Source organism: Numenius arquata, chromosome 25 (assembly GCF_964106895.1).
Source record: "Numenius arquata chromosome 25, bNumArq3.hap1.1, whole genome shotgun sequence".
Lineage (NCBI taxonomy): Eukaryota > Metazoa > Chordata > Aves > Charadriiformes > Scolopacidae > Numenius > Numenius arquata.
In genome coordinates, this window is record NC_133600.1 from 4,035,523 (window position 1) to 4,048,018 (window position 12,496).

At 47.2% G+C, this 12,496-nt stretch overlaps 1 protein-coding gene across 1 annotated transcript; it reads left to right on the forward strand.

Annotated features, from left to right (window-relative positions):
• Nucleotides 1-6,252: 6,252 nt before the first annotated feature.
• Nucleotides 6,253-8,760, forward strand: KLF2 (KLF transcription factor 2). The gene is made up of 3 exons (XM_074163858.1): nt 6,253-6,355; nt 6,574-7,465; nt 7,865-8,760. The coding sequence occupies exons 1-3, from the start codon at nt 6,281-6,283 to the stop codon at nt 8,038-8,040; spliced, it is 1,143 nt and encodes a 380-aa protein (XP_074019959.1). The 5' UTR covers nt 6,253-6,280; the 3' UTR covers nt 8,041-8,760.
• Nucleotides 8,761-12,496: the final 3,736 nt, after the last annotated feature.

Sequence of the window (12,496 nt, forward strand, 5' to 3'; positions counted from 1 at the left end):
CTCCCCCAGTTAAAACCTGTGAACTTCAAAGTGACAAAAAAAATCTGCTAAGGCGGCCATCTGCATCTGCCACGCTGACTCAGACTGGAACAGATCTCGCAAATTAAAAAGAGAGAAAAAGTGCCTCTGATTAGTTCTTTGAAGTCCTCTCAAACAGAATTTTTTTCCTGCATTAATTAAACCCTAAACACTGTTCTCGCTTCTAAAACCAGTTAACTCTGCATGTCTTACAACACTACTAATTGTCCCAAGCGGACAGAAGAGATAAGACATCGTTTTACTTTTTCCCCTGTCATCTCCAATCAATTAAGCAAGTTCTCTCCTAAAACGCAGACCAGGAAAGACGTGACTAGTAGGAAATCTCACAGCGTAACACCCATTCTATCCCACAATTAAATGAGCTTCATCTTATTGGGTTCCTGGCCTCGCGGAGGCCACTACATGTTTGTTAATAGTAACAATAATTTTTCTGAATGAAACCACATAGGTACTTTCCGACCTATGCCCCTATTATTCCACACCCTTATTGCCCATTTCTTAACCAGAGGTTTGATTCTGTAATAAAAAGTATTTGGCAACAACTGAAATCTGCCAGTCATAATCAGTGACTGATATTTTAAGCAGTTTCGCCGATACAATTAAAGACACTTGCAGAGCTTTTGAAACCGTGGTATCATTTCACAATTCTGTTAAGAAGAAAAATCTCCCAAATGTGTTTTTAATTGACAGCTGAAAGGGACATCTGCAAGACAGCATATGCGCGTTCAACACACGCAGCAGCAAAAGCTGGCAGAAACCCAGCTACATACCTAATCATAGCTGCTAATTAAAACACTGGCATAAATTGTTTAGGTTTGAAGAGTCCCCAAATCAAAAATGACAAAAAATCATTCACAGCTGAACACTATCATTCTTCACCCAGCAAACTCAAGCAACAATACGTAATTACCTCGATTAAATTCATTAAACAAACAGCTGATTTTTTTGCATGATTACTTAACCACGAATGTACTTTAATGATGGGAACAGTATTTTCTTGCATATTTCTGAGAAAGATTTTCTCTGTATAAGTCAACTTATTTACTGACATGGAATTGAAGCTTATTTTTCCTTTGCATGGATGGAAGTCTGCCGAGCTGAAGCCTGCAGTGGATCAAAGTTATCGGGGCTTGACATTTGCTAATCTTTGTGAATTGAGTTAATAAGACTTTCACTAAAACGAATTAAGATCGCCATCGCAATGAATGGAAATGATAGAACTGTCAATAACCGCGCTGAAAAAGCGGAAGTGCTAGAAAATACTTCTGTTCTCTCTTTGGGAAAAAGCCAGATGCTGTATTCAGATCAGACAATAATGATGTTGAAATACTTTCCATTCCAGTAACTAAGGAGGATGTTAAAACAACTGCTACTCATCTCAAACAATATTAAGTTGCCAGGTCTGGGTAACTTATAAGTGAGTGTTTCAAAAGAACCAACTAAGGACATATCCAGATGGTTAATGTTTATTATCAATCAATTTCAGAACAGTGGGGAAGTCCCAGGTGACTTGAAGAATGTTAATATTATGTCAATATTTTAACAGGGTAAACAGAATGACCCAAATACGCCTGTCAGCATTATACAAACCGGGCAAAAGACTGGAAGGACTTGCTACATAAAAAGAATTACAAATAAAGACAGTTTAGTTAATGACAGTGGTGTTTTAAAGGCGGCAGTGGTGCTGATGTAACAAGCAAATCTCTGTAGGGCTTTGCCTCGGCACAGTATGATTTTCACAGCAAAGAAACAAGAACATGACAAATCAATATGGTGCGCACACGCAAATTGGTCCAAACACGAGCTGATACATCTTGAAATCTAATTTAAATTTTAATCAAGCAGGTTTATTAGTTCTTGATCTTTTTTTATCATCGCTTACCATTCAGTGTTGTTAACAATGACCTGGAAGAAAACAGAAACTTGTTACTGATAAAGTCCTAGATGACAAAGATCAAGGAAGTTCAACACAATTTGAAGAACACGCCATTGTTAAAGAATTATTATAACTGCTTCGCTATCCAGGCAGAAACAAACACCACGTATGGCCACACAGGCAAGCTTAAGGCCGTATTTCTAGCGATGAAAAATGCAAGCAGCTCTGCTTTTTGGCATGGACAAAAATAGGTTCCTACCTAGGCCAAAAGGTAAAAAAATTGGGGCAGCAAAATTGCTCTGCTGGAGAGGGCAAATGCCACATGCCTCTTTTCGTGGTACCTTTTCACAGTTTCTGCCTTCCATCTGCGCAGCCCCAAATAAGCTGGCTTTCTCCCAGTTGTTCCCAGCATCTCACGATGCTCCCCAGCCCTGCCCCACGGCCCCCCATCACCCCCACCATGGCCGCCAGGGCTCTGCTCCACCTTTCAGTATTGCCCCGTGCATCACCACTGCGACTGTCACCACTGCGACTGTCACCACTGCGACTGTTACCACTGCCGTCAATTAAATCTAGTGGAAAAGCTGTGAGCCAGCACTGAGTGCAGAGCATACAGACGTGGTGGTGCCCTTGACTGGGAAGTTGAGATGCGATGGAAGAACTGGGGAAGAAGAGGGCTTTACTGGTGAGATTCAGTGCAACGCCGCAACTGGAGGGGCACAAGTGCGGTCCTTGGTTCAAGAGGGATGACTCGTCCCTGTCAGCTGCTCCACATTTCCAGTGCTCAAACCTCAAGGAAGACTTTGGAAACATGCACATAGTTCAGAGGAGAATCACACACACAAAAAAATATTAAAGGAAAACTACAAACTTAATGAGCCCCTTCAACTTCAGTTTATCAAAGAGATGGCTTGCCTTTGTCTTTTAAGTTCCTGAATGGGAACCAACTCCAGTCATGAAAGGGCTGGTCAAAAAGGCTCCTTTATCCAATTAATTCATGATGTTACTTTAATCAGATAAAAGGCTTACAGGATTAAATCTCCCCAAATTAAGAAATGCCTCTTCAAAAAATACCTGTATATTTCATTTTATGTGGTTGTTTACATCATTGTTGTTTACATCTTCCTTGAGAGCAGACTCTAAAAAGTATTAACTCAGAATCTGCAGTTTAAATTAGCAAAAAAAAATAATTGTATAGTCAACAGAAGTATGGGAATTTGAGATGCAGGCAGGGAAATCCTATGATAACGCTTGCCTCGTTTAAATATGAAGTGGTTCGTCACAGCGTTACAGTATTGTCATTTTGAACAGTGGTGCTAAGAGGTCTCATTCTCAGCTCGTTTACCCTGCTATTATTACGTTTGCTCTAGGTGCAGTCAGGATTTTCTGAGAACAATCTCATGAGAAAGGAGCTTTTTGTTTGTTTGTTTGAGTTCTGTAATGACTCAGAGTGCTCTAGCAGCCAGGTGACGTGGCCATTCTCACCAACCCATCCAGCTGCAGGCTTCCAGCGAGGGTGCAGCTCCTCACACAGCCGCCGTTTTCATTCTCCTCTTAACATGGGGAATCTTGATGGCAAGTCCTTAAAAAGTTTTTTTTCCCCGTGATGTAAAAGCAACAACAGAGATAGATCAACAGCAACACCTCGAAAAATCAACTTTGCATACAAAAATGGTCGAGCCTGCGTTTGCTTTGGCTGGAAGACAAATCACACATCATTTAGCTCTCCTCTACCCGCAGCAGATTAACAAATACTTTCTAATCTCACATTCTTCCCATTTATACACCAGTGGCATCACTCCTGATCGATGATGCCATAAAGCGAGATCAGTGCCAGGGTCTTGGCTTCATGTATTTAAAATAAGCGTTGCATACAGCAAAAACCCCAGAAAATGTCAGCACAACGATCATGGACCAAGTGGAAGGTCATGGCAAAGTTGTACTCACTTTGTACAGAACTAGTGACTCACAACGTAAATAAACTCTCACATTCGTCTCACCAGGTTTAGTATAGCTATAGTTTTTTAGCTTCGCCGCTTTACTTGAAAACAAAAAGAAACTAAAGGCAGTGAATTTATTATTTCGTGCGCTTGGCTTTCACCCTCACTACCCACTAAACATTTCCTTTATGCAAAGAAAAAATGCAGCAGGGTAAGGTGACAGCGTCAGCGCGGTGCTATAAACAAACGTCCTTCCAGTGCCTACTGGAAGAGAGCATCCGACTGGAGCTTCTCAGCGAAACCTACACGTACTGCTGTATATCCTAGAAACAAAATATTTTGTTATAGCTGTTGCTGAAATCACAAGCACATAAACCGACGCAGACATTCGGGGCGTGTTATCAAGGGAACATTCACATTCATTCTGAATTCATCAGAGTGTATTTTCTTGGCTGACTCACAGCACCATATATACGTATTGTACACTTACTAACATTTTATTAGAGGAAAAGAGTTTACATTGAAAGATTACACAAGTGTGACATTACATAGCTATGAGTCATACATCTTTGTGTACTTCGTTACCATGCATTCAGTGTATTGATTCTGCTCCAGTCACAGAAGTTTGGCTGCTCCTCCTGGCCATCCTGTGAACTTTTAGAATAAAAAGTATAGAAAGTTAAACAAGAGATATTCGTTATTTTAAAACATGTGTAGCTATTGAAAAGTTCATTTACTCACCCTAGCAACCGTGCTTTCCTGAGATGCCTGCGTACAGCCACAAGCCTGGGATGGGCTCTGGCGAACACGCTCAAAATGCTGCTGAGAAGCAGAGCCCATCAAGGGCCATCACTCTTTCCCCTCGTGGGGCACACAGCGCATAAAAGTGAGAGTTGTTCTCCTACCCGCGTCTGATCTCCAGCTCACTTAGAAATCCTTTTAGAAGTTATTGCAAAGGAAATACGGAGGAGGTAAGGGGAAAGCATAGCTCTTTCTCTGAACAGGCTCTCAAAGAATCGGTCTGTCCCGTGATAGACCATCATTTTTCCTCCTTTAAGAATTGCCACTTTTGCTCTTTGGCTCTTGGGTGGCTGCCAAGCAGCTGTGAGCCTCAAAAACAGGAGTCTGGGGCACGTTATCAAAAATTATTGGAGAATAGCTCCTTCAGACTGGGCACCTGAGCTAGAGGCCAAGGCAAGGGAGGAGAACAGTCTTCCCTTCTGAAAAATCCAGCCCAGGACCATAAATTGGCTACGACCAGAGGTGATCACAGAAGCTACTTGCATTATTTCTCTCATAATGTCATAGGGAAACGTTGATTTTGGCAACCTTTGTGTGCAGCAAATGGAAACTCCGCTAGCGACCTGGACTTCCATTAAACGCGAGGCTCCAGCATTTTCCTCGCAGGGAGACGGTACAAGAGTGGCATTAAACACCTCTCTGTCAGTCCTGAGATGGGTCCGTGAGACACGAGGGTCACCAGAGCCAGAGATCTCTGTCACCAGCTCAGCCCCGTGGAGCAGGGCACCTGCCTCCATTGCTATGCTCGTTACCCCTCCTGCTCCTCACCTCGTTTTCTGGGTACGGTCCCACCATGTCCCCCCCGGGATGAATCCAGGCTGTGAGGGGAAATCAAACCCTTCATTCACGGTGTCTTCCTCAGCATCCCCAGGGCAGGAACCTCTCAGTGTCCCCCATCCCACAGCAGGTCCCTCTAGAGTCTCTGTTGGAACTTGGACCCACCAGTGTCCCCTCACATCATGGATGATCCCTTGATGTTTCCAGGGCAGGAACCTCTCAGTGTCCCCCATCCCACAGCAGGTCCCTCACAGTCTCTGTTGGAACTTGGACCCACCAGTGTCCCCTCATGTCATGGCCAGTCCCTGGGTGTTTCCAGGGCAGGAACCCCTCAGTGTCCCCCATCCCACAGAGGGTCCCTCACGGTGTCTCACACACGGTCCCCTCATGTCACTGAGGGTCCCTCAGTGTCCCCGGGGCTGGCACCCCCTCTGTAGCCCCTCATCCCTCAGCGTCCCCGGGGGCGGGCAGAGACCCCTGGCTGTCCCCTCAGCTCTCGAGACGTCCCCGGAGCAGGGTCCCCTCACCGACCCCAGGCCGGGGGTCGCCCCTCGGCCCGGCGGCGAGCCCCCGGCGCTGAGGGGACGGCGGCGAGGGGGGCCCGGCGGCCGTGCCGGGCCCGTCCCCGCTCCGCTCCGCCCCGCTCGGCCTGGGACCGCCGCCGCCGCCTCCTTTTATACCGGGGCTAAATTTAGGCTGCTCCCGGGCCGCTGCCTCCCGCCCGCCCCGTCCGGGACGCGTTTCCTTCGCTCCCTGCAATTGGCTTGAGGCCGCCCGCGCCCGCGTTATAAGCTGGGGAGGGCGGCTCGCCGCGCCGCGCCGTCCGCCCTCCCGCCCGGCCCGCACCATGGCGCTCAGCGACACCATCCTGCCCTCCTTCGCCACCTTCGCCAGCCCCTGCCGAGAGAAAACCCTCCACGAAGTGAGTTTCGGGGGCCCTCCTCACACATCCCCCCCCCTTCTCCCCCGCCCCCGCCATCCCACCTCACCACCTTTCCTCTCCCGCCGCCGCCGCCGCGCTGAGGCCGGCGCGGCTCATCGCACGGGTGGGCGGCGGTGCCGCGGCCCCGCTTCTCCCTAAACCCCCTCACTCGCCTCAAACACCACCTCTAACCTTCTCCCTTTCCTCTTTTCTCCCAGAGGTGGAAGTGCGACCAGGAGGCCAAGACCCCCGCCAGCACCTGGGGTGGCCTCTCCCCGCGCAAGGAGGATGAAGATCTCAACAACGTGCTGGATTTTATCCTTTCCATGGGCAGCGACAGCTACGGGCAGAGCACGGCCGGTGGGGACTATCCCCCAGCCCAAGGGGAGAGCAGTGGCTTTTACCAGACAAACCCGTCCCCGGGATGCTACAGTGCCCTGGAGCAGGGCAGCCCCCCGCCCTACAACGCCGGCATCGTGCCGGAGATGATGCGCTCCGAGATGGACTCCAACTACTGCCCTCCTGGCAACGTCCACGGGCGGTTCTTCGTGACACCCAGCTTCGGGGGCCCGCAGTTCGTTGAGAACATTAAGCCCGAGCCCGACATGGACAATTACGGACCGGTCCTGGGTCTGGTGCCCCAGGCTTGTCCGAAGATCAAGCAGGAGGGCAACGCGACCTGCATGATGGCCTACGAGCAGCCCCGGGTGGCCAGCTCCCCCCAGATCCCAGGGGCAGAGACTCCCCCACTGAGCCCCGACGATCTCATGGTGAATGACTGCCACACGCAGATGATGTGCCCCTCGTCCGTGTCCTTCCAGCAAAGCTACCACCCACCCTCCGGCTTCCACCACCCCCAGACCCATCTCCAGTACCAGAACACCTCCCAGTTTGGTCTTTACGAGGACAGCCTGCCCTTACAACCCTCCGCTCCCAGGGGCATGCTCACCCCTCCGTCCTCCCCTCTGGAGCTGCTGGACTCCAAACCCAAACGAGGACGTCGGTCCTGGCCGCGGAAGAGGACGGCCACTCACACGTGCACCTACGCGGGCTGTGGGAAGACCTACACCAAGAGCTCGCACCTGAAGGCCCACCTCAGGACGCACACAGGTAAATACGGCTGGTTGCCTTCCTCCCAGGGCACCTGTATAAAACAGTTTACAGCCTGAGCTTTAACCCTGTAGTCTCTTAAACTCCCTTAAACTTCAAGGTTGAGCTGTGACAGCTGAGCGGGTCTAGTTTAAGTGTTTTCCTGTGTATACGTAGGTCAAAGCTTTTACTGAGGGCTCCTGCTGCCCTTTCTCAGTGCAGGTATAGATGAGCGAAGGAATTGCTAGAGCAGCCTGGTTGGGGCTTAAAAGCGCTTGGAGCTGGTTGTGGAAGGGCTTGGTAGCACCTAAAAAGGCTGCGGGGGAGATAAACCCGGGAGGTTGCCCGGCACGCGATGCTGCCTGGACCTGGACGTGGGAGCCCCGCGCTGAGTCACGCTCTTTCTGGTTCCTCCCGCAGGTGAGAAGCCCTACCACTGCAACTGGGAAGGCTGCGGCTGGAAGTTCGCCCGCTCTGACGAGCTCACCCGTCACTATCGCAAGCACACCGGCCACCGGCCCTTCCAGTGCCACCTCTGCGACAGGGCCTTCTCCAGGTCGGACCACCTGGCCTTGCACATGAAGAGGCACATGTAGCCCTAGAGACTCCCACCCGCGGACCTTATTTAACTGCTCAGGTGCAGAAGGCGTTAAAAAAACCAAACTTGTAGCTGGTACTACGTAGGGAGGCACCGATGCTCTAGCGATGGAAGCGGAGGAGGATTCGACACAAGGAGACTTAGCCAGTCATCTCCTGCAGAGACCTTGACGTGACTGTATCCGTGATCCTGTCCCGGTCAGGAGAACGGGGGTTATTTATGCAGCTTCTGGGAAGGGTAAACTCCGTAAGACTCCATACAGATTGTATAGAAAAAGCTGTAAATATGTTGTTTTTTTCCAATTCTAACTGCCCAGTCCTAAGCTTTACAAGACAATGTTTGTATGGAAACTGCCTGAAGTTGACCCTAGAAGAGATTAAATGAATGTTACTGTAGCTAACGATGTTATTTTAGATCTCAGTTGAAGGCATGGCTAAGAGAACACTCCTATTGTTAGACTGTTTGTTTCACAGGTGCAATAATATTCTTGTTTGCCATGATCTACACTAGAAGTACAGGGCTTGATGTCTTGTAAGAAAATAACCTATTTTACTGTAATTTTTTTATATATTGTAAATAATTTTCTACAGTGAGAAATATTGTATATGTAAATAGAAGACAAATGGGTATTTTGCCTATTTCTGTTTTTATAAAAACATAATTTTTAAATGTTTGAAAACATTTCATCTTTTTAATAAAATAAGTTTTTAATTGCTGTGATTTTTATTCTCCTTTTGAGCTTGCCCTGTTACTTTCTCCCCTGATGGCTGGACCAACAACCACCTGGTTACGTTTTAAAATCTCAAGGACTGTAAGAAGGGGCTTAAAAAAAAATCCGAGCTCTGGATCTTTCTAAAATAGATAACAGAGCACGTAATTCATTCTCAGCAGTAAACAAGACACAATACGGTGTTTTATCAAAGAAATCAACTAGGAAAGTAGATCACATTCAAAATACACTTCCTAAAAATGGTTAAGTAAGCAACACTGTAATTTCAGTCTCATTTCTAGTTTATGCTAGACTATTTTAATAGCATCCTTAATGTTTTCCAGATGCAGTTATAGTTTTGCCAGCAGTGTGTGGGTTTTTACTATAAATTTAAACACTGCATTTTTGTAATTACGGAGGCTTATTTTAAGGCATTCTTGTACATAAATTATCCTTGCTCTCAAGAGCTCGGCGCAGAATTCCAATAGAACAGTAGTGGAATTTAAACATAAACTCACAACACAGGTTAAAATACCTTCATAACTCATTCCCCAAAAACTTAAATTCACTTCATAATTTTAAATCCCGCCTCGATTTCAGGAGTTGAGAAAGATATTTACCGTTCTTAAGGAAAACAAGCTAGCCTGCAATCCAGAGCCTGAAAACTAATTTCAAATAAACTGGATGCTGCTATAGCTCTAGCAGTGAAAAGCTGCAACAAGTCAAAGGGAAACACCCCCCCCTCCCCAAAAAAAAAAAAAAGCTCTTCCCCAGCTGTAAATGAGCTCATAGGTCCTAGGAGTTTATCTGTGCAATTACCCTGAAACTCTGACGAGGATCCTCTGTTTTTACAGCTACGGTTTCGCGGTGAGCCTTGGTACTCGTAGAACAGAATGACTTGTTAATTAAGTATGCAGAGTCAGCTTAATATTGGAGCATTTTCCCTGAACATCTGGATACTGGGAACTTGGCTTTAATCAGGATTGTGGCATTTTTCTGACTTTACAAGTTAGGATACACAAGAATGAAATCAACAGGAATACATTTAAAGTAACTACAAATATAGCTATTCTTCTGTGAAAGCAAAGTCTGCAGTTGTTCATGTGGAACAGATGTATTTTGGGCTTCTAATCATTGACATGGAAGAATGAGTTCCACATTTCACTTTTATAGCTCTTTCAAAGTGAAATATAAGGGAGATTTAACATTTCTTCATTAAAAACAAAACTCATTTATTTGCTAGGAAAAAAAAAAAAAAAATAATTGCACAATCCAATTCCAGAAAGTGAGGATGACTTAAAGATGTTCTAAAATTAGCACATTCAATTGTTGCAACAGTTCTAGGTATTTCCTTCTCTTTCCCCATAGCCGGAGATTTTCATATTTCAGCATGTCCTTTGGTGTTTCTAACCGTAAGAACATGATTTTGGAACTTAATTCTTACCCTTTCCATAGTCACCTGGCTTTCCCTCGCTCTTTCTGAAGAGCTGGCAGTGGTTTTGGTCGTTCCCAGGTCTCAGTGATACAGGGAGAGCTTAAACTTTTCTGTAAGGTAATTTAAAGAGAGGCAGTGGGTTGTCCCCTCTCTGGGGTGGGTATGGCCACCCCCCAGTACACACCAGCCCCACACCTGGGTCGGGGGGGGGTCCCCAGCAGAGCTCTCCAGGGGATGGGGAGCGCTGAAGCATCACGAGGTGCTTATCTGGCTCTGCTTGTCCCCAGCCATCTTGGTGACCTCTGTTGGAGGCAGGGTGCTGAGCGCGGTGGCTCTTTGGTCTGACCACTTTTGTATCCTCCCAGATTAAAAGAGCTGTAGTGAGTGACCCGGCACAAAGCATGAACTCTGCACAGACCCTGCATGCAGACATTAATGTCACTGCAGCCACCAACCCTAAAAAAACCCCACTTGTGTGGCTCCTCCGTAGCACCCACCACAACACCATGGGTGCTCCTTTTCCGGTACCTCTGCATGGGGACGTCCAGGCTTCCCCTTGCTCCAGTCAAGGGTGGTGGAACCTCTGCTGCCCCTGCTCCTCTTCACTAGAGGGTCTTCAGATAAGACACTTGTCATCTACATGACACCATGTTACCAAATCATGGTGACCGGTGGGGACCTGCTCCTGCTGTGAGCTCTTCGTGGTGTAAAAATGAGCCGGTTGCATCCTCTGAGCTTTTAGATTTGTTGCAACCCAACTGAAAATAGGGCAAAGCCATCCTCTTACATATAAATATAAAAAAAACCATATAAAATATAAATACAGGCCTCTGAAAGGGGAGAGGTATGGGGGGGGACACAAAAAAGAGCAATAAAAGCTCACGACCAACTTTAATTGTTTAAGGGAGGGCATGTTTGATAATTTCTGTGTGGTCTTTACAGGAAACTGCAGGTTCTTGAATCTTGAGATAATCTTGTAGCAGAAAGAAAGAGATGCTGATCTCATTCTTCTCACATTCTATTATGAGTAATTGTCAGCTCTCTTTTTCTTTTTTTTTTTTTTTTTTTTAAATTGCCTTAAATTAGTACATCCAAAGATGCATCAATGTGATTCCACCAATCTACCCAGCCTCCCCTGGCCAGCAGGAAATCACTAACGCTCTGCAACATCTTCTAATAACAGACCATCGGGTCGGCACCTTTTAAGTAATTTTCTTCTAATTAACGCAGAAGACCCAGAATCCCGGCTGCCTCCCAGGGAGCCGGCGGCAAAGACCTGCCCTTTCCCTCTGCAGTTATCCTGGATTTGATTTTGACGCTTTTAGGGAAACTAAAACAAAAAAAAAAAAAAAGGAAAAAGAAAAAAGAAAAGAAGTTGTAGTTCGACCCGATAGGAGGAAACGTAGAGTCCGTTGTAAACAAGAGTTTCACACATATTCTTATAAGATACCACAGTGATGGGCTCACTACACTTGCGAGATAGATCGCCAGATAAGATAGAGCCTGTTTAAGTACAGAACCGAGCAAATCCTGCACAAGGCTCTGAGTGAAAGTTTTAGCAAACACTTCTGAACTCGAGACACCGTCCCGAGGAGCTGCTGCTTCAACTCAGTTAATTCCACTCGGGGTTTCAGAGCATCGGGTTTTGCTCCGCTGAAAACAGTTTTTTTTTTTTTTCCCCTCTCACCTGCTGCCTTCAGAAGCGGCAGGTAAATCTGCGCTAGATGGGAACTCATCTTCAGCAAACACCCCAAGGTAGAGGATGCTGAAGCAGCTTCCAGCCCCGGGGGGCTGTCACAGTCACTCGGCGCCTTCCAGCTCCCCAGGGGGACGCAGCACCCCACAAAGCCACCCAGCACCCCCCAGCACCCTGCCAGCAAACTCATTCCTAGATAATAGGAAGAACTTCTTTGCTGTGAGGGTGGTGAGAGCCTGGCCCAGGTTGCCCAGAGAAGCTGTGGCTGCCCCATCCCTGGAGGGGTTCAAGGCCAGGTTGGAGGGGGCTTGGAGCAACCTGGTCTGGTGGGACGTGTCCCTGCCCAGGGCAGGGGGTGGGACTCGAAGATCTTTAAGGTCCCTTCCAACCCAATGCATTCAATGATTCATGATCCTATGATTTTTCTTAACCCTAAAGTACAAGACTGGACTAGAAACCCTCCGGCTGTTCTAGAAGTTCATTTTCAATCTGCAGTTTTGCAGATGATCACGGCTGGGGGGGGGGGGTGTGCATCTAAGCTTTAATTTTGGCCACAGTTCACCTCCTGCAGGGATGGGGGGGGGATTTCAGCTCGCGCCAGTCCTTGGTTACTC

Excerpts from the sequence above, each read along its gene's own strand:
- KLF2 (XM_074163858.1), top strand. The coding sequence starts at position 6,281 with ATGGCGCTCAGCGACACCATCCTGCCCTCCTTCGCCACCTTCGCCAGC. Across the intron at positions 6,356-6,573 it reads GAGAGAAAACCCTCCACGAA|AGGTGGAAGTGCGACCAGGA; the intron begins GTGAGTTTCGGG and ends CTTTTCTCCCAG. Across the intron at positions 7,466-7,864 it reads CCACCTCAGGACGCACACAG|GTGAGAAGCCCTACCACTGC; the intron begins GTAAATACGGCT and ends TTCCTCCCGCAG.